Source organism: Muntiacus reevesi, chromosome 16 (assembly GCF_963930625.1).
Source record: "Muntiacus reevesi chromosome 16, mMunRee1.1, whole genome shotgun sequence".
Taxonomy (NCBI): domain Eukaryota; kingdom Metazoa; phylum Chordata; class Mammalia; order Artiodactyla; family Cervidae; genus Muntiacus; species Muntiacus reevesi.
The window spans coordinates 55516949-55538799 of NC_089264.1; the positions used below are offsets into that span (position 1 = coordinate 55516949).

Genomic DNA, 21851 nt, shown 5'->3' on the forward strand with positions numbered 1-21851 from the left:
ACTTCTGATGTTCTTATCTTGATGTTGAAACTTGGTGTGTGTGTATGAATTTCAACTCATTTTAAATATACTTCCACAAAATGTGTTACCAAAGAATTTTGATTTGTAGATAAGTTTTAAAAAATTTAACATTTTATATTGATATAAAAGTTAAAGAAGAAAAAGTCCCTGTATTATTTAACTTTCAGGTTATAACTGAAAACTAACACAGCATTATATATCAACTATACTTTAGTTGAAAATTTTTTTTTTCAACTATGAGGCTATGAAACACCTAGGTGTACTCTAATGCATATATTCAGAGTGTTTCCTGTTAATGATTTTGTTCTGAATGATAGAAAACTGTTCTGAGAGCAATAAAATATTCCTGTCTTTGATAACATCATTGAAATATTACTTTGGCTATTAAATTTTTATTGATGTTAATATGATTAAAGCATAAAAGTCAGCCTGCTTTTTGGGTGTATCTGCCAAAGTGAAAATATTTGAGTGAGTTTTGCGCTCGAGTTTCTCTAGATGTTTCTGTCCACTTCATACTAGGACTCCAGACTGAAGATTGTTAGAGTGAAGATTCTTAACTTTAATCCAGACCTGTATTGTAGCTTCAAGAACCAAAGTTGTTTGAGAGCTGGAGGTTCCCAAATAGTATCAGTTATTCAGATGACAGTATTAGCTATTTCTTCACTTTCTAGGAGAGCAAACGTGTATATCAGAATGTGTTGCTTTTAGAAAAACTGAAATATATGTTGTCTTACTGTTATGAACTTCTTAGAATGTTCAGTTCCTTCTTTATCTTGAATATCAATGTTCAATATTTATTGTGTGCCTCCAGTGGGTTACAGGTTTGCAAAGATATTTATTCTTTCAGTTCTTGGAGTGGCCAGGCAGAGCTGACCAGCTGTTCTCACTGGTCGCTCCTGGCTGACTGCAGCTCCCTCTGTTTATCAGTGCATATGTGTGTTACTGTTTTCTTTGTTGAAGGGATGTGAAAAAGAGTGGGAAGCATTGAGTTGATTTACAATGATACTCGGATTGTTGGAGAAGGAAATGGCAACCCACTCCAGTGTTCTTGCCTGGAGAATCCCAGGGACGGGGGAGCCTGGTGGGCTACCGTCTATGGGGTCACACAGAGTTGGACACGACTGAAGTGACTTAGCAGCAGCAGCAGATTGTTGCTCATTTGAAGTGTTCCTACATTTATATATATTTCATACTTGTAATTATGTAAAGATATATTTTGAAATTTGCAAACTGTATTATAAGCAAAGAGTAAAAAGTCATGTTTTCTGGGCCTGAGGTAAATATAACAGAATGAATTGTGTTACATCAGAATAATTGTTAATTTATACATTTATTATTCACGATCTGACACTACTGACACTGCTTTTGTAGATCCTTCCCTGGTTGGGCATGTTGGTCTTGATAATTCAGAACAAAAATCATCTCAGAGAACAGGCAAAAAGTTACTGAAGACTTTAGCAGCACCTGAAATGCTACCCTTATTGGATCATTGGAACACTCAAACTAAAAAAGTATCACTCAGAGAAATAATGTCAGAAGAAATTGCCTTACAGGAAAAGCATGATATGGTATGAGTTCGTATAAATATTAAGCCTTTGTTTCTTACTCTAGTTTGATTATATGTTTAGTTTGTGATTTTCATTTGAGTCTACTTTTGGTAGTCTGGAATCTGTTTGAAGCTGATTGAAGTTAGTGTTAAAATTGAAAAATGTTTTAAATGTAGTTTGAAGTTGGAGGTTTTTACTTCTGGAAAATTAGTTGATATTCTATAACAGTAAGCCAGTTATGTTAAATCTGTTGTTTTGGATTTAATTTTGCAGATGTGTATTTCTTGTCTATAATTTTACTTCTGTAATTTTTTCATTCTAGAAAAACATGAAAGAAATATTTGATTTGAAGATAATTTAATTCATAAGTTACTAATAAAAAATGACTGTTTTGCTATTGAAGAGTTCATATTTGAAACCAAATTTTTTAGAGAAAAATTTTAGAAACTTTCAAATCTTAAATACTCTTCTTTTCCTATCTCACTTTTCAATAAGACAAGTTCAAACAGATACTTCACTTTGCTCTGAATTTAATTTTTGTTCTTTTTCAACCTATCTAGCTATATGAAGTCATAAGAGAATTTGGTTTCTTTCACATTTCTTTTTCTTAACTTTTTTTGGAATTCTGAAAATTAGTATTAGAGAATTTCAAGATCAAAAGGGAAAAGACCTTAGAGATTATTAGTTCAGTTCTCAAGGAAAAAAAAAATTCTTAGTTGGTGATCTTATAACATTTTACCCTCTTTTTCTAGTCATTTGACTGCTCAAAGGAACACCTTTATATTTGATAGAATGGGGGCATAGAAAGAATGATGGGATTCTTCCATTTTCATGTTTATTTTTCCCACTTGTCTTGTTAATTAAGTTGGAAATATGCTACTGTTACCATCTTTACATGTTTATATAATCCAAGGAACAGTCTTCTGTAGGATTTTATAATTTAGTGTTGTTTCAGATATCCTCTTCAATTTACATATGTAATTAATTGGAGAAATAGATTTTCTTAAAAAATAAGGAAAGCCTAGAACTTATGCTCAAATGATGAGACACTTTTTGTTGAAATGCTCTTTTCTGCTGAAACTTTTCTTTATGATTCTAACCTGCCTTTTTATCTCTTAGTATACCTGGGTCGGGAAGATCCCCTGGAGAAGGGGAAGGCTACCCACTCCAGGATTCTGGCCTAGAGAATTCCATGGGCTACATGTATAGTCCATGGCGTCTCAAAGAGTCAGACACGACTGAGCAACTTTCACTTCACTTCACTTCACTTCACATAATGATGAACAAATAAGTTTCTTTGACTTTCCAACTTAATTTTTTTTTTCTATCAGTGATTTTTCTTGTCTTTCTGTGAATTTGATAATAGAAGCTATGCTCTTTTGATCTTCAAGATATTCCTGCTTAAGTAGAGCCTCAGTAAGAGAATTTCTGGAAAAATTTCTCAGTAATTTCTCAGAATTTTCCGAAGGAGAAATACACTTTAAATTCTTTTAAAGCAAAGAATATAAAATAAACATTAGGCATAATGCATGAAGAGGATAATTAATTGTAAGATGATTGTTGTTCAGTTGCTAAGTCATGTCTGACTCTGCGACTTCATGAACTGCAGCACATCGAGCTTCCCTGTCCTTCACTATCTCTTGGAATTTGCTCAAACTCTTGTCCATTGAGTTGCTGATGCCATCCAACCATGTCATCCTCTGCCTCCCCCTTCTCCTTCTGCCCTCCATCTTTCCCAGCATTGGAGTCTTTTCCAGTGAGTTGACACTTTGCATCAGGTGGCCAAAGTCTTGGAGCTTCAGCTTCAGCATCAGTCCTTCCAATGAGTATTCAGGGTTGATTTCCTTTAGGATGGACTGGTTTGATCTCCTTGCTGTTTTCTGTTAATTGATAAGACCTTAGAATTTGTAGTTTAGAGATACTCTATGACCTGGCAGATGCTAGTAAATCTGATTACTGAGGTTTAAAAAAAAAAAAAAATCACTGAATTTTTTAGTAAGATCAGATTATAATGTACATCTTAAAATAAGATGTGAAGTATTTAAAATTCTTGAGGTGGCTTGTTTTCATCACTCTTGTGGTGTGTGATATATTCGACTTCACTGGTATTTTGTTGTTGTTGTTCATATATATATATATATTTTTCCATTTATTTTTTATTAGTTGGAGGCTAGTTACTTTACAGTATTGTAGTGGTTTTTGTCATACATTGACATGAATCGGTGTTTTTGACTGGTCAGGTTGTTGCCTATTGTGATTCTTTTTTTGTTGTTGTTTGGTATTATAAATGGCCTAAATATGGCTAGGTTTCAAAACCAATAGCTATTCTAGGATTATCCTAAATTATTGTAATTTTTAAATTTTCAGAGACCCTTTGAAATTTTATAGGAAGTTATTTTTTAGATACTAGGACTTTTGGAATAAATAAAATATTACATAGTTAAATCACAGTGTCAACAAATTGTCTTAGAGTTAGAAATCCCTTTACAGATGATTACTATAATCCTTAATTAGAATTAAATTAGCACATACTAGAAAAGCCTGTTTGGTTTAGCAATTTAAACAATCCAAATATGACTTTGAAAAAAGAACAATTAGCAATTCTCATATAATTCTTTGGAACAAATATGTTTGTGAAAAAATTTTTTTAATGTGGATTTTTCTGTCAACCTGAATTTGAACTCATTTGTACATTGTAGTTTCTGCCCATTGAGGAGAATGTGTTTCTAAGGCCGTTGTTCACAGCATCACAGTGTCCCTTTTATGAGGACCCATGCGAGAAATTTCTCTCAGGTCTCAGTACCAGAGGAAGCTGTTCTTCTCCTGAGCAGCCGGTTTGTTTTTATTTCATGGACACTGAGAATCTTTGCTTCCTCCTATCCTTTGACCATTGAGAAGCTCAGAACTGAATTTGTGACCCACCTTTAGCAATTGTACAGGATTTTGTAGCATGCATTTATTTATACTAATTTTCTTGCTAGCTTTATCCTATATTCTTAGCTTTATTTTCTCTACTCTTTGATTTGTTCTTTTATTTATATCCTGTTTGTATGTATATTCATCATTCTTTTAATATGTGTAATACATGATTGAATGTGGGCTCCTCTGGTGACTCAGACGGTAAAAATCCACCTGCAATGCGGGAGACCTGTGTTCAGTCCCTGGGTCGGGAAGATCCTTTGGAGGAGGGTGTGGCAACCCACTCCAGTGTTCTTTCCTGGAGAACCCCATGGACAGAGGATCCTGGCGGACTGCAGTGCACGGGGTCACAAAGAGTTGGACACAACTGAGCACTCAGCACATGTGTTAGGTGTGTTACATGTGAGAGTGTATATATACAAATGCACACACATGTATATGTATATGTGTGACTATGTGTGTATGTTAATAAGCAGCTTCAAATACTTAGTGAAAAGTGGGATATAAATGAACAGTGCAAGAATACTTATATTACTAATTTCAGCCTTTAATCAATGAAGAAAGTCTGTGGTTGCTTTTAAATTTTTAGTGTTTTTGCAATGAAATAACCATGCTTTTAGATCAGCATAACTAGTATTGTAAATTCCATCGTAAGAATGAGTTTTGTCTTTTTTGTTTGTTTTAGAAAAGGGAGACGCTTATGTTTGAGAAAGATTGTGCCACTAAGCTAAAGGAGAAGCAACTCTTTAAGATATTTCCAGCCATTAACCAAAATTTCCTGGTGGACATTTTCAAGGACCACAAGTGAGTATACTAGAAGGATAGTCTGCAGTTTCTGTTGTGATTGAAAGTGTATGTCATACATTTTAATTTCTTATTTTTATTTTTCTGATACCAAAAATAATATAGGTGTATTATAAACCGTTTAAATGCAATAATGTAGAAAGTGAGGAGTTTTTGTCAATTTGTTCATATTCCTCCTCAGTTTTTTCTCACGTTCATATACTAAGTATGCGTACACATGTGTACCTATTTGTTTTATGGACTATTTTGTAGTTTTGTTGTTATTTATTTTTTCTGTCCATAGTTTGTGACAGAGTAAATACTCTTTTCTTTTTAATGTCTACAGAGTATTCCATAGTACTCTGAAAGTGATTTCTTAAAGTACTGTAGTTTGATTAAACATGCTCTGTTTATAGGCTTTTTGACTATAAGAAAAGTTGGAAGCCATGTTGCACTGAGCAACGTTGAGCATACATTTTTGTGTGCATGGGCGAATGTTATCGTAAGCTAGTTTCTAAAAGTGAAATTGCTGGTTCAGAGTAGGTACACTAAAAGTGTTTATAGCTAATGCCAGATTTCCTTTTATAAGGGCTTTCCATATTACTTCTGTGCACTGATTATGTAACTTGCCCTGAACATTAAGAATCTTTAATTTTTTTGCCAGTCTGGTGGGAAAAATATTTCATTGTTGCTTAAATTTTTATTACTAGTGAGGTTGAGCTTTTTTCCCATTGATCTCTTTTTCTATTAAATTGCTTACTTTTTGCCTGTCGTCTTTTGGCTCTTTGTATTTCTTTTTACATGTATGAGAATTCTTTATATATTATGTGTAGTTATCTTTGTTAATATAGATTATAATAAATTTTCTTGATAAAATCTCATTGGTCGTATGCATATTTTAATTCATGTTTTATCAGAAAATTGTTTCCCTTATTGGTTCAGAGTTTTAACTCTTTTTGAGAAAATCTGTCCTACCCCAACATTATGGAATTTATTTATTCCAGTATTTATTTTTAAATTAGCTTTTTTTTTTTAAAAGGAAACGTTTTTATATATAATTTTGCTTATTTATTTATTTTTGGCTGTCCTGTGTCTTTGCTGCTGCTCAAGCTTTTCTCTAGTTGTGGCGAACAGGGGCTGCTCTCCAGTCTTGGCGTGCAGGCTCCTCACTGCGGCGGCTTCTCGCCTTGCAGGGCGCAGCTTCGGTAGCTGTGGCCCTTGGGCCCGAGAGCACAGGCTCAGTAGTGTGGCACATGGCTCGGCTGCTCTGAGGCATGTGGGCTCCTCCCAGGCCGGGGGTCGAACCCGAGTCTCCTGCACTGCAGGTGGATTCTTTACCACTGAGCCGCCAGGGAAGCCCTTCATTATTTTTATTTATTTATATTTTTGACTGCACCAGGTCTTCGTTGTAGCACACAGAATCTTGGACCATCGTTCAGTATTTTTAATAGTGAAATTTAAAAAATTTACCTTTTTTGGGTGTTTAGGATGAAGTAGAGATTTAACTTAATTTTTTTGTGAATGATAAACTGGGTAGATAGGTCATCTTTACACCCTGATATAAAGTATAATCACTAATGTTTCCTACATTCTCAAATATACATTTTCTTTTATTGACTCTTTGATTCCATTGAGCCATTTGGTCCTAAATTTTATTTTCAATATTGTAATAATGTGTTTTGATGTTTGCTATGTTAGGGATGCTTCTGGTTTGAGTAATACATAGTTTTCATCTTCATGTATTCCTTAAATTTCCATTTTAGCAAGAGTTGTTATAAATAAATGCCTTTTTAGGCTCTTTGGAGAATCTAATACAGATTTTTTTCTTTAGTTTATTAGTATATTTCATGTCAATCACCAGTAATTTCTAGAATAAAAATTTTCTCATATTTTTGTTTTTTTCCTTTAATGCAGTATCAGAATTGATTTCAGGCTTCTTGCAACAGTTGTTAAGTGAGATTAGTCTGTAATTTTCTGTTTCTTTGTTATCTTTGTCAGATTTGGCTTTAGGGTTTTATTTGGTATTTGGCTTAATAAAAGGGTTTTCCTGGTGGCTCAGTGGTAAAGAATCTGTCTGCAATGCGTAAGACGCAGGTTTAGTCCCTGGGTCAAGAGCATCCCCTGGAGAAGGAAATGGCAACCCACTTGAGTATTCCTTCCTGGAAAATACCACAGACAGAGGAGTCTAGAGGGATACAGTTCATGGGGTCACAAAGAGTCAGACACGACTGAGCAACTTGCTCTGGAAAATTTAAATAAATGAGTACCTTGAAGATTCTGGGGTTGTGCCTTTTTAGGGAAGTCTTTTAGAACTTTTCACTAACTTTTAAGGGCACTGCTTTATTCAAATATTTGCCTTTTTTTTTTTTCCTGTGAGTCTTTTCTGGTGGTTTGTCTTCTAGAAAACCATTCGTTTTACTTTGATTTTCAGGTTTATTGTTGTTAAGTTGTATATAATATTCTGTGATAATTAAAACTATTGTTTTGTATTTGATCACATCCTTTTTTCCTTTCCTAATATATTTTTTTTCTGTTTTCTTTGTTTTTGCTATTTGTCAGAATGGCCCTTTTAAAGAGCAAGCTCTTTGTTTTATTGATCAAAGTCTGTTTTATATTCTCTGACCATTTATTTTTGCTTTTATTTTTAGTAATTGCTTTCTATCTTTGTTGGTTCCTTTCTCTTTAAATTTGTTGACATATTTTCAATTCTTTGGTTAGTTTGTTTCCTTTTAGTATTTAATAACGTATTTAAGGGTATGAATTTTTCTCTCTGTTTTTGATATGTATATGTAATATTTTGACTTTGATATGTAGTACTTTCATTTTTCTCTGTAATAATCTAATTCAGTTTGATTTTCTCATTCATCCAAGAGTTTGAAATTTTCTAAATGGATCAATAGTTTGGTGGTGATGGTAGTGGTGGTGGTGGTTACTGTTTATTTTGTTCTGTTGTGTTGGGGTATAAGAATGCAGCCTGAAAGAGTCCTGCTTTTGGGAATTTGAAATTTTCTTTGTGGTTTAATACATGATCAGTTATTATAAATATTTCATGAAGGTGCTTTTGAAAAAGAATATTTTCTGCTGAGTATGCAGAGTTCTAAATATGTCACTTGAATCAAGTTTTTCATGGTATTATTTCAGTCCACAAATTTTCTATTTATTTCTGTTACCTGAGCAGCTGTTTTCTTAGAATTATGTTTTAAAATACCCCAGGCATTGGGGGTTAGGAGGGCTGGTGCTGGCATATGGCAGCTGTCTTCTGTGGGAGCCTAGGGCAAGAAGGTCTGATGTGAAACTACCCTTGGCTGCAGGTCCCAGGTGAGGTTAGAGGACTGATTGATCAGTCAGGTCCCAAGGGTAGGTATTACGATATTCAGTGATCCTCCATTTGTCTGCCAACAGCTGGATACTTGTCACAGCAGTAGTGTCTGCTTCACCCTGATAAGAAGGGTAGGTTCAGTCAATTACTGCATTCTATGCCTGCAGTATAATCTTCCAGAGCCATATACTGCTAACCACACCTGTGGTGGAGACTGGCTTCCAGCCCTAGAAGTGGGCAAACTATGTGATTTTAAAGACTAATTAGGATGTGGACAATTTCTGGTAGTTTCTAGCCCCCAAGAAACTCCTGTTTGTTGAGTGTATGTTAGACAGTAAGATGGGAGTGCTCAAGTGGAACTGGTAGTCCCAAATGATTCCCCTTCAAGGGGTTGCTTTAATAAATTGAAGAATAGCAAAATATCACAGTATTTTGCATAAGTATTGCATTTCAAAAACAGCCCTTTGTAGTCAGCTTTTCATTATCTAGCCTTTGGAAGAGATTAGAGCCATAAAAAACAAGAAGTATAAAATCATTTATAATTTGCTTTGGAATGCATTAGTTTCTTTGGCTATGGGAACATGAGTGTTTCAGGCTTTTGTCAAGTTTTGTAGAATTTCATGTTCCACATAATATGGTATCACCATGAAAATATGCCTAAATAATGTAGTGGTGGGAGGTAGGATAGTTTTTTACTTTTTCCTTTCTATATATCTCTGCTTAGAATTTCTTTGACTGGAACCCCATGGTTTAAGTAAAATGTGAAATTTGACAGAATACAATGTCAGCGTAAAGATCTGTTGTCTGTTTTTGATGTATGAAGGAAACTGAAAGGTGTGAATTCAACAAGGGGGCTAAGTATGGGTGATAAGATGAAAGAAAGAGTTGTGGGAAATCTATCTGTAATAAAAGATAAGAAAATGAATTAATTATTAATATGTTACTTTGGGGTATTCATTAAAAAAATTAATTTTGAGAGCCTCTAACTTTACACTTTGTGTTCATTCTTGAGTCTTGAGATGCACAATGAGCATTTAATTTTGATGTTTAAAACTAAGAAGTGAGCCAATTTTTCGTATTCTTCTAGATGTTTTAAAGATTGCCTTTGTTAATGTTTCCACATAACTTTTATTTTCATTCATTGACCTCATATTTGTACTTTAACTCTCTGCAGCTATTCATTAGAACACACAGTGCAGTTTCTAAATTGTGTTCTTGAAGGAGACCCTGTAAAAACAGTGGTAGCACAAGAATTTGTTCACCAAAATGAGAATATCACTTCTCATGCTGCACAGAAGTCTAAGGAGAAAAAGGTATAGAGCTTCTTAGTTTTTTACAATAATTGTAAATAATAGTTATGTATGAAATATAATTGATTTGTTAGATTAATGTTTATTTCTCACCATTTTTTGTAGACTGGAAATTTAACCAATGATAGCATATTTGGTTAATAATATCTGCTCAAAATAATGAATTTATAGCTGATTATATTTTTTTTCTTCAGTGTCTTTGTACATGACAAACATTTGAATTTCTTTAACTTTTCTTGTGTAGACTACACATGAAACATAAGAGGTTTAATTGAGTAACTATGGAATGCAATATGATGGGTCTTAGAGTATAACTATGTCAGACCTGGGTCTCCCAGATCGCAGGCTGAGCCACTTGGGAAGCCCAGAAACAGGAACTGCCAAACGTTTTACCCAAATGGTTACATTCTTTTAGGTTTCCGTCAGCAGTGTATGAGAGTTAGAATTTCTCTGCATCCTCTATGACACTTTGTTATCATCTTGTCTTTTTGATTATAGCTGTCTGAGTAGATGTGAAGTTGTTTGATGGATACCTGGGATTTGTTTTAATCAGGTATGGTAAGACAGCAGGCATGGAAATGACATGAAGGAAGAAGGTTATTATAGTTACAGAAGCAGGAGGTATGGCCTACCACCCAGAGCCCCATGAGGAAGCACCAGGGTCAAGGAGACAGAGAGAGAAGGGGGAAATGTGCACAAGAGTCTTTTTTTGTGGTTTCTATGGGAAAGACTTGGCAAAGCAGGGTAATAAGTATGTTCAGGATTGGCTAGTTTGAGTAATTTCAGCAGGCTCTGGGGCATAGGAACTGTGCCTAGTTTCTGGTACCTGGCTTCGGTGATCAGGGTGTGTGAGTGGTGGCCAGAGAGAGCGAGCCCATAAAGGAAGTGGTTGTGGGTATGGGTTCTAGATTGGATGGTTTCAATGTATAAAGTGTGCCAGCAAGTGAATTGTTTCCAATCTCTAGGAATTAGCTAACCCCAAGGTGGGGGCTTTGTCTCTAGGGATTAGCAAGGCCTCATGTCAAAGCATCAGAATATAAGACATAGTTAATACAGAAGCGGTATCTCATTGTGATTTTGATTGGCATTTCCCTGATGGCTGGTGATGTTGAGCATCTTTTGATGTACTTATTGGCCATTTGTATTATATCTTTTTTGAAGAAATGTCTATTAATATCCAAAGCCCATTACAATTAAAAAAAATTTCTTTTGTCGTATGAGTTTTTTTTTAGGGGTCGTATGAGTTTTTACATAGTCTGCATGCAGGTCCCTGTTCAGACGTATAACTTGCAGGCTTTTCCCCATCCCATGGGTTGTCTTTCCACTGTTTGTGATGTCCTTTGAAGCACAGAAGTTTAAAAATTGATCATGTGCAATTCACTTCTTTTGTTGGATGTACTTTTGGTGTCATACCTAAGAAACTGTTGCCTAATCCGAGGTCACCAAACTTACACCCAAGTTTTCTGTTCTTTAAAGAGTTTTATAGTTTTAGAGCTTACATTTAGATCTTTGTATATGGTGAGATAGGAGTTCAGGTTTATCCTTTTGCATATGGATATTCAGTTATCACAATACCACTTGTTGCAAAGACTATTTTTCCCACATTGAATTTTCTTAGCACCCTAGTTGGAAATGAATTGACTGTAAGTTTTTTTACTAGATGCTCAATTTCATTCCATTGTTCTGTGTCTGTCATTATGCCCGTACCATAGTCTTGACTGCTATAACTTTGTAGTAAGTTTTGAACTTGAGAAATGTGAGTTTTCAACTATGTTCTTTTTTTACCCCCAAGATTATTTTGGCTCTTCTGGTCCCCTTGCAATTCTGTGTGATTTTTAGGATCAGCTTGTCAGTTTCTGCAAAGAAGCCAGTTGGAATTTTCATGGGAACTGTATTGAGTCTGCAGATCAATTTGAGGTGTATTGCAATCTTACCAATACTGTCTTCCAATTTGTGAATGTGGAAGTACCTTTCAATTTATTTAGCTCCTCTTAAGTTCATTCAACAGTGTATTGTAGTTTTGAATATAAGTTATACATGACTTTTGTTAAATTTATTTCTAGGTATTTTATTTTATTTATTTATTTTTTATTTTATTTTTTTTGATGCCATAGTAAATGAAATTGTTTTCTTAATTTTATTTTTGGATTGTCCACTGCAAATAGAAATACAATTGATTTTGTATATTAATCTTGTATTAGTTTTAGAATTTTTTTTAAACAGTCCTCAGTCATCCTGCTTTCCTTGTTAATAAGACCACTCATGGATAAACTTGTGTGCTCCTTTTTTTCTTTGACTGTTTCACCAGAATTTAGCTGATAGGACTTGGGTAATTTTGGTGTTCATGTGATCTGTTAGTATGTATATGGAGCAGGAAGTATCTGGTACAACTGATGCCTGTGTTCATCATGGATAGGTGTAGTATGTTATCTATTTGTGTGTACACGGAGCAGGAAGAGTATGGTACCACTGTTGCCTGTGTTCATCCTGGATAGGTGTGGTATGTTATCTGTTAGTGTGTACACAGAATAGGAAGTAGTGGTACCACTGATGCCTGTGTTCATCATGGATAGGTGTAGTATGTTACAGGATTCAAAGAATACAAGATGATGGTGAGACCTTCAGTGCCAGACAGGGAATAAAGATTACTTTTTCTCCTGGTAATAAGAGCCAGGCACTCTTGGTCATTATGGTGGTAGAGGAAGCAATTGGGAAGTGTGCTTGCTGAAAGTGGGAGATGGTTAGAAGATGTTGGAATCAAGGAGAGTTTGTGAGTTGTATACACATTGGCCAAAACATAAATTTGAATAAGTTATACTGGAGATAAGTTATACTTAGCCTTTCTCAAAAAAATGTAGGCAGATGTCATAACACTAAAGGACCAGAGATACTAAAAGAGAGTATCATGATACCGGTAACATTTTGGTTTCCCTGTTTTGTTCAAGAAATTAACATTTATTTAAAACTGTGTTTTGTTAATACTAGTACCTTTTCCCTTTAGTTGTTAATGAAATTTGCAGGTTTGTTACCTTTGGAAATGGTTTTAATATTACACTACATCATGCTTTCACGAGAATAAGTGATACTAATTATGTGAATTCTTAGGAAGCATGTGTTTCACTTGGCCCTAGTTAATGAAGTTATAGTAAACCATATCACTGTGAAAGGGACATAAAAATAGATTTTGGTTTTATTTTAAAATGAGAATAGCTCTCATTATATACTTTTTCTTTTCCTTTCTTTTTTTGGGCCTTGCCACGTGATTTGTGGGATGTTAGTTCCATGAACAGGGATCAAACCCAGGCCTAGGAAGTGAAGCCACAGAATCCTAACTATTGGATGGCCTGGGAATTCCCTGTTTTTTTTTCTTTTTTAAAAATAAGAAATTAAGGGTCTCTTTCCAGAGAACTGAATGTGATTTGCATTTTTTAGTATGAATACCAATAGAGACTTTTAAGGCTATGAAATATTTATGTTTGTAATATTAGGCACTATGGCTTTTCAAAGGTCATAAAAAGTGTTTTCTTTTTTTTAATCCCCTCTCTGCAAAATCTTTGGTTTTATCCAGAATGCAAGCTATGTACTCATAGACTATTTAAACATTAATATGAAATAGTTAAACAGTAGTATGATTATTAGTGAGCATGACATAAGGATGTAGGGCCTATGAATATTCTTAGGTAAGGGAGAGTTGTGGGTATTGGTTGCAAAAATAAAAATATATTTATAGATTTTTGACTCTAGTAATGAGTTAGGAATGTGGTGATAGATTTATGTTATTCTTTTCTATTTGGTTTAGTGTTGAAGCTAATTTGCATAATTATTTTCATGATCTCATGTTTTAAATTAGAGTTATTTAGTTTCTTTAAGTTTCCATATGGGTAACAGCTACTTGATCATATTTCAGAAAGCTCAAAAAGTCAACACTACCATAGTGGCTAGTTGGTTGAATTGATTGAAAACTGCCCTATAAACCTCCTTATGATTTTTACCTACTATCAGGCATGGTCATTCCATATGCTCTTCTGTTTTCAAAAGAATATTATTCAATTATTTTATTGATTGGTTTTTAAAAAATATAAATTGCAATATGCCATTACTTCCTTCAGTGATTGGACTGACCCTATGAATGGGTTTGCAAACTAAAATTTGGAAAATATTGCATTAGATAAATATTCTTTGAATATTTTATATTCTCTCTTTTGGTTTGATTTTTTTATTTCCATAGTTTTAGAGAACTTTTTAACATCTCCTTAGATAAGAGTGGTTAAAAATGGAGTACCCTTATGGTATGAAAAAGTTAATGATGGTTGACAAGTGCATGAGTTACTAGGAAGACAGTAGGGAAATACTGTCTGTTTTTTTAAGAAGAAAGATAAAAATTAGTAGAACCCAGTTTTCATGTACAGACTCTGAAGGTAAAGTTTGTGTGTCCTCCTTTTCTTTGGGTTGTACTTATTGTGTAACACCTTACAGGCAAAGAAAGTGAAAGAGACTGAAGATATACCAAGTGAACCATCTTTCCAGGACTTTGAGTACCCAGAGTATGATGACTACAGGGCAGAGGCTTTCCTGCACCAGCAGAAGAGGACGGAATGCTACAGCAAGGCAAAAGAGGCTTATCGGATGGGGAAGAAGAACGTGGCCACATTTTATGCCCAGCAGGTAAAGAGGAAAGCCAGTTCTTTTTTTCTTTGTCATTTATGATGTCTGAATAATCTGAAGGAGATGATGCTCATATGTGACTGGATGAAGTTATTCTGGGGAATGTAGATGATATTCTGTAAGTGGTGTAAAGTGGCCTACTCCTTAAGGACTGTGAGGCCTGAGAATCCTAGCAGTCCCGATCTCTTTTAGTCTGGGTTCTCTCATTGAGTACTGCTTCTAAACAGTTACACGTTTTATGGAGGAGATGCAGCGGGATGTCAGTAATGACCTTCCCAGGTGGGATTACAGAGGACTTGTGCTTTCTATCACGCTTGAGTTTTTAGTTAGGTATCACTTTTCCTAGTCAGAAAAAGAAAGTGGCATTGATATCTTTTAGGGAAATAGACTTTCTACCGAGGCTCATTTGGCATAGATGTGCTCTGTCACTTCAGTTGTGACCCCATTTGGCATATAGTTAAAAGAAATCTGATTGATTGACTTTTTGTTTTCTTGTGGTTCCACGTAGCTTACTTTTTTATGACTGAGCAGAAAAAGTATCAAACTGGTATTACCTAGTGAACAACAATAGCAGACCTTAAGGGATGGCTTCAGGGGTAACTCCAAGTTGTTAAGAGGGTTGAGACTCAGGATTATCAAAAGGTAAACCACTGGATTCCTTCTTGAGATGGATGTTGTTTATTTGTCTCCCTCTTCTATGATTTTTGGGTCAGAGAATGTGTTAGAAATGATGATCCAGTAGTTTAAGAGCTATGTTATTATTAGTTCACTGAAATCCACCTAAATTTTTGGTGCATTTTTGCATATTAGCCCATTGCATTAAAAATTTTAGATTAATTTTTCCATTTTTTTGTTCTTCTTTTTACTAGGGGCACTATTTGTTTTCTCATTGCCTGCTAAGTAGTAGATATGAAAAGTGATCACTGGTGATATGTTTATATTTAAAGGGTAGTCTCCATGAGCAGAAGATGAAAGAAGCTAATCACCTTGCTGCCGTGGAGATATTTGAGAAAGTCAATGCCTCCCTACTGCCACAGAATGTTCTAGACCTCCACGGGCTGCATGTGGATGAGGCCATAGAACATTTGACGACAGTTTTACAGCAGAAAACTGAAGGTAGGACTGTAGTCATGACACGTTTTCAATAGAAAGTATGTCTTTGTTTATATTGATATAACTTGCAAATTCAAGGGAGTCTGAATGTGCAGGCTAAGGATATGTGTGCCACACTGATAGATGTTTGTATTAGACTCATTCTTCAAGAAAACCTTGGGAAAGAATTCTCACTGCCTTGGCCATTAACATTTTTATTTTCCTGCTTCAGTCATGTTTGTATTCCTTTGTTATACCAGGCATGTATATATATCAAACCAACTTTTGGGCCTCAAAGGGAGGGCATGATGTAATCTGAGAATTCTCTGGACCTTTCAGGGATATTACACATCTTTGTTCGTAGACATTTACTAGAGCTATTAGATACTTATTAGATGTCAGTTGCTCACAGATACTTAATAAAATACAGAAGGAGATAAGGTGATAGGACCTTTATAGAATGATCATAAATTCAGGGTTTCTGAGTGTCTGCGTTATAATGGTGTGCCCTCCTCCCTTCCTGCTTGTGTTTAGTCTTTGCAGGTCAGTAGGAAAGCTACTGCCTGCCTCTAAAAATGGTGCCGTGTAGTTCATATGCATTAAAGCATCTTGTTGGTTTATTATCTTGCTTCCTTTTCATCACCAGATGGTAGCACTTAGGAAAAGTCAATCTCTGTAGTACCCAGACTAATGCTAGGGAATCATCTAATACTAGGGAATCATCTCCTTTTACCACTGCTAAGATATTTTGAATTCTCAACTTGACTTTCCTTTTATCTTCCATTTTATTGTGGAAGATAAATGCCTAACTAAATGCCTCAGTTATTCCTTGTGGTTCCATCACACTGCTCTGTCGTTGATAACTGTATTCTGGTTAATTAGTTTATATGTATTTTAGAAAGTTGTATACTATATGTTATATAAGTTTATCAGTTCAACACATATCAGTTGTATTATTAGTATTATTAAATACTATATTCATTTTATATATATTAAATTATATATAATTTAAATAATTAAATAAATTATCTTAAATAAATTTAAACAATATATTTATATTTATATATAATTATATATTTTATATATATTTTTATATATAATATATTTATAATTATATAACATAATATATATAAAATATTAAATATATTATTTATATATTTATATATATTAAATATATATACTATTAAATATAATTATAATAAATTATAAAAATAATAAATTAAATAATTTAAATAATTAAAATTAAATATATATTAAATACTATATAAATAATATATTTATATTATTAAATATTATATTAAATACTATAAATAATTAGTATTAATATTAATATTATTACATACTTGATTAAATATAATTGATATAAAAGGTTGAAAATTCATCTTTTTATCATGCAAACCATGTTGAAAAGGTTGCAGAGTAAAATAAGAACACCTCTGTACCCATGAGTATAAAGTAACAAGTGGTAACATATTACTGTATGTGCTTCTTTATTTTTTTTTATCTTACCTTCTTGGTGGAAATCAACACCCTTCAGTTTGCATTCATTATCAGTCTATTTATAGTATTCCTTTTGTGAGTTTTAAAAAATGAACATATATGGTGTCACACTGTATCATCAGCCAAGTTCCTTATTTTCACCCAATCCCGTTTTCAAGATCTACTCATCTTACTCATCCTAATGGATTTTTTAAAAATTAAAACTGCTGTATAGTATTAAGTGACCATGTCATAATGTGCCCATCTCTCTATTGATGGGCATTTTTATTTTGCATATCAACATACATGTCTACTCTTATCACTATCTTTTTTCCCTAGCTTTTTATATGGAAAAATTTAAAACCCACAGAGAAGTTGAATGAACTGTAGACTGATCAGTCATCAGCATTTGGCCACATTTGTTTCTCTCTCTAGAATTGCTTTCTGCTGAGTCATTTGAGAGTAAGTTTAAACATCGTGGTGCCTTGTTTTTGAACACCTCAGCGTGTTTATCCCTTGAGGACAAATTCATTTTCCTACATGATCACAGTACATCATCACCTTTAAGGCATTTGACATTGTTAACGAACTGTCGTCTAACATACAGGCCATACTTGGTGATTTTCAGCTGGGTGGAAAGGTCTTATGCAGCTGTGCCATTTTCTACCCCCAGCCCAGGATCCAGTCATGCATCGCATGTTCCAGTTGATGGTCCCAAGTCAGTAGCCTCCTGTAATATAGAGTAGTTCCTTTGTCTAATTTCTGTTTCCCATGTCATTGACATTTTTGAAGATTCCAAGTCAGTCATTTGGTAGATTGTCGTACAGTTTTAATTTGTCTGATTGTTTCTTCGTGGCTAGATTCAGTTTAAAATTTTCTTGGTAAAAATGCTGCATGGGTGATGTTAGGTCATCCTTGGTGAGCTCATTAGAGGACATATATGGTCAGTTTTCCCTTATTGGTGGTGTTAAGTTTGATTTCTTGGCTGAGGTGTGGAACTCTTATCATATCAGATTTTGCTTTGTAAATGTACTTTTTCTCCCTTTGTAATCAGTTAGTAAATTTTGGTGATTGATTCTTTGTGACTGTGTGAATAACTGTTTTCATACAGCTGTTCTCATTTTTCCTTACGATTTTAGCATTCATTTATGATCCTTGTCTGAATCAGTTATTTTATTGGTGGTTCCATAATGGTGTTTTATAGTTTGTATTCCTTCTGTGTTTATTAGCAGACATTCTTTGATAGAGTAGAGGATTTACCTTATTAGCAGACATTCTTTGATAGAGTAGAGGATTTACCTCCCCCACTTGTTTTTTAAATATAATTTTGAAAATCTTGGAGAAAATCTAGAAAACAGCAGCAAAGATTAGAAGAGAAAATTTAAGAGCAGCTTAAATACATTATTTAATCTGGAGAAAAGAAAAATTCCTATATAGAAGTATTATAGGGAATATTTTGTCTATAGAGGATGAATATATCATTTACTCAATAAAAACTTGATCATCTTCTATATTCTCGACATCAAAGATAAAGCAGTGAAAAAGACACACAGTTCCCGTCTTTATGGAGTTTGCCATAAACTCTAGTAGAATAGATGATAGTGAATGACTGATTGCATAATCAACACTGTGATAAGGCTGCCATGCTTCATTTAGCACAATTCACCACACCCCTACAAAGTCGTTTCTGCCCTGCGTCTCCGTCCTTGTCTTGTGTTTCACTCCTCTTCCGTTTCTTTATGTTTATCTATGTTACTGCTTGTTGACTTCAGACTAAATTAGGCTGCCTATTAAAAACCTCTGCTAGTACTCTTGCGTATCACAGTATTTATAAAAAGCTTCTTATAGAGTTGACTTTTTGCATGGGGGCTGTGCTGAGTCTTCATAGCTGCAAGTGAGCTTTCTCTAGTTGCGACGAGTGGGGCTACTTTTCATTGTGGTGTGTAGGCCTCTCGTTGTCTTCTCATTGAAGCGGCTTCTCTTCTCGTGGGGCACGGCTCCAGGTGTGCCGACTTTAGTAGTTGTGATGCCCGAGCTTAGGTGCTCCATGGCATGCGGGAACTTTCTTGACTGGGAGTCAAACTCATGTCCCCTGCAGCGGCAGGTGGGTTCCTAGCCACTGAACCACGAGGGAAGTCCCTATAATTGATTACTAAACATCCATCTTTTTGGCCAAAAATTGAGTCAAAGATAATTATTGAATCATTATTGTATATTCTGCTTTCCATTCAACACTTTAAAAACCTTTAGAGTAAGTGACTGAATAAAGAGTAGGTATTCCTCTCATTTTATAGATAAGGAAACTGATGACTTAATAAGTTTAATAAAATGGAAAATAATAAGTGTTATTAAGGATTCAGAGAATTGGAACCCTCCTCTATTGCTGGTGGGAATGTTAAATGGTGCAACCTGTGGAAAAGGTTGACATTCCTTGAAAGGTTAAGCATAGAGTTAACATATGACGCAGCAGTTCTGGTCCTAGGCTTGTACACAAGAGAATTGAAATCATAATTCATCCACACAGAAACTTATGTATGTTCATAATAGCCAAAAGGTGGAAACAACCCAGATGTCTATTCACTGGTGAATGGACAAAATGTGGTGTATCGATACAGTGGAATATAGTTAAGCCATAAAAAGGAATGAAATGCTGACACATGCTGCAACACAGATGGACCTTTAAGGATCATGCAGTGTGAAAGAAGCCAGATACAAAGGGCCACATATGATATGATTTCCATTTATACAGATTGTCTAGAATAGGATCCATAGAAACAGAAAGTTCATTATTGCTTTCTGGGACTGGAAGGCCAGGGATGGAGACTGACTGCTAACTGGCACAGAATTTCTTTTTGAGATGATGGAATGTTCTGGAATTAGATCATGTTGATGGTTGCACAACATTGTAATGTACTAAACCACACTGAATTGTACATTTTAAAATCATGAATTTTATGTTAGGTGAATTTCATTTCAGTAGAAAAAATTATGAGAATGAAAGCGTTAAATAACTTATTTAAGGTGATGCTTGGCCAGACCCAAGATGCAAACCTTCTCTGGAAGCCAAAGCCCATCTTGTGCACGCTACCTGAGTGACCTGTAGTCATGGTTGCTTACCACCAGATGGTAGTATTTTTGAACAGAAACGTGTCCAGGGGAACAATCTGTGGCTCTGTCCCACATTGCTTTTAGTTGTAAAAGGTGATGGTCAAAATTAGGGATGGATTATAAAAAAAAAATCTGACCCTTTTGTGTCTTCTGATTGAAATATATATATCACAACCACCCATGAAGCTTTTTGCCCCCAAATAATCAGAAGCAGATAAAGCCTTTAGATCTGACTACTGCTTTGTTCAGATTTGTAGGGAATAGAGGAACATGTTAGATGACACCATGGGGATACAAAATCCAGACTGTAAATATTTAGGATAAATGATCTTATTTTTCCAACAAATTGAAAAACCCCATCACACAGGAGGAAGAACCTTTTAAAAGTTAAGAGGTATATCAACCCAGGTCTCCTGCATTGCAGGCAGATTCTCTACCGTCTGAGCCACCAGGGATGCCCTATGAAATACATCAGCCAAATACAATGTGTGGACATGTTTCAACCCTGATTCAAACCAATCACAGTAAAAAGGTGGTTTTGAGACTATTGGGGGACATTTTTAGCCATTTTTAGAAACATTAAGGAACTACTTTTAACTTTGTAAGATGTGATTGTGACATTGTGGTTATGTTTTTTTAAGAGAGTCTTTATCTTTTAAAATACATACTGAAATATTTACAGTTGAAATGATAAGAAATCTGAGAAATGCTTTAAATGAGTTTAAACAGGAATTATAAATACAAGAGCAACATGTCCACTTTAATTCCAGACTAAATATTGCCTGGGAGATATGAGACTTCAGAAACAATGTTTGTGGATCTGCTCAAGTCTTATGGCCGGAGAAGGCAGTGGCAACCCACTCCAGTGCTCTTGCCTGGAAACTCCTATGGACGGAGGAGCCTGGTGGGCTGCAGTCCTGGGGTCGCTAAGAGTCAGACACGACTGAGTGACTTCACTTTCACTTTTTACTTTCATGCATTGGACAAGGAAATGGCAGCCCACTCCAGGGTTCTTGCCTGGAGAATCCCAGGGACAGGGGAGCCTGGTGGGCTGCCGTCTGTGGGGTCGCACAGAGTCGGACACGACTGAAGCGACTTAGCAGCAGCAGCAGAGTCTTATGGCAAACTAAATGAACAGAGTATGGAATATTTATGGGTATATGTTTTTATGCTAAAGGTCATAACTTGTGCTATTTAAAACTGAGGAGTGAATACCTACTGAAGTGTTAAATCAATTCTTATTATAAACAGGTTTTTTGTTGTTGCTATTTTATTGTAGCTGTTACTTTCAGATTTATATACTTGATTTTCACAGGCTCATTTCCAAAGCAGGAGCTATGGTCTTTTAAGAGGCTCAGGTTCATTTGATATTTTAAAATCATTTATTTGGAAGACTTTCTTACGTTAATAATTGATTATCTTTAACAGTAAGACTGCAGTCCATCCTATAATTAGTGGGTTTGCCAATGGCTATTCCTCAGGGTTATAGCCTATAAAGCAGTTGTCTCATGCCTCATTTTACTGACAAGAAAATAGGCACAGATAGGCTAAGAAACTTGTCCATGGTCTCAATACACAGTCATTTAGTGGCAGAGCTGCTTATAATAA

At 34.8% G+C, this 21851-nt stretch overlaps 1 protein-coding gene across 2 annotated transcripts in view; it reads left to right on the forward strand.

The window, feature by feature from the left end:
• The window catches only part of N4BP2 (NEDD4 binding protein 2), a 53838-nt gene that overhangs the window by 26513 nt on the left and 5474 nt on the right, over positions 1–21851 (forward strand). For both annotated transcript variants that reach the window (XM_065907187.1, XM_065907188.1), the window contains exons 11-15: positions 1393–1589; positions 5173–5291; positions 9764–9902; positions 14376–14564; positions 15512–15680. In XM_065907187.1, coding sequence (XP_065763259.1) covers positions 1393–1589; positions 5173–5291; positions 9764–9902; positions 14376–14564; positions 15512–15680 — 813 coding nt within the window. The remainder of the gene's footprint in view (positions 1–1392; positions 1590–5172; positions 5292–9763; positions 9903–14375; positions 14565–15511; positions 15681–21851) is intronic.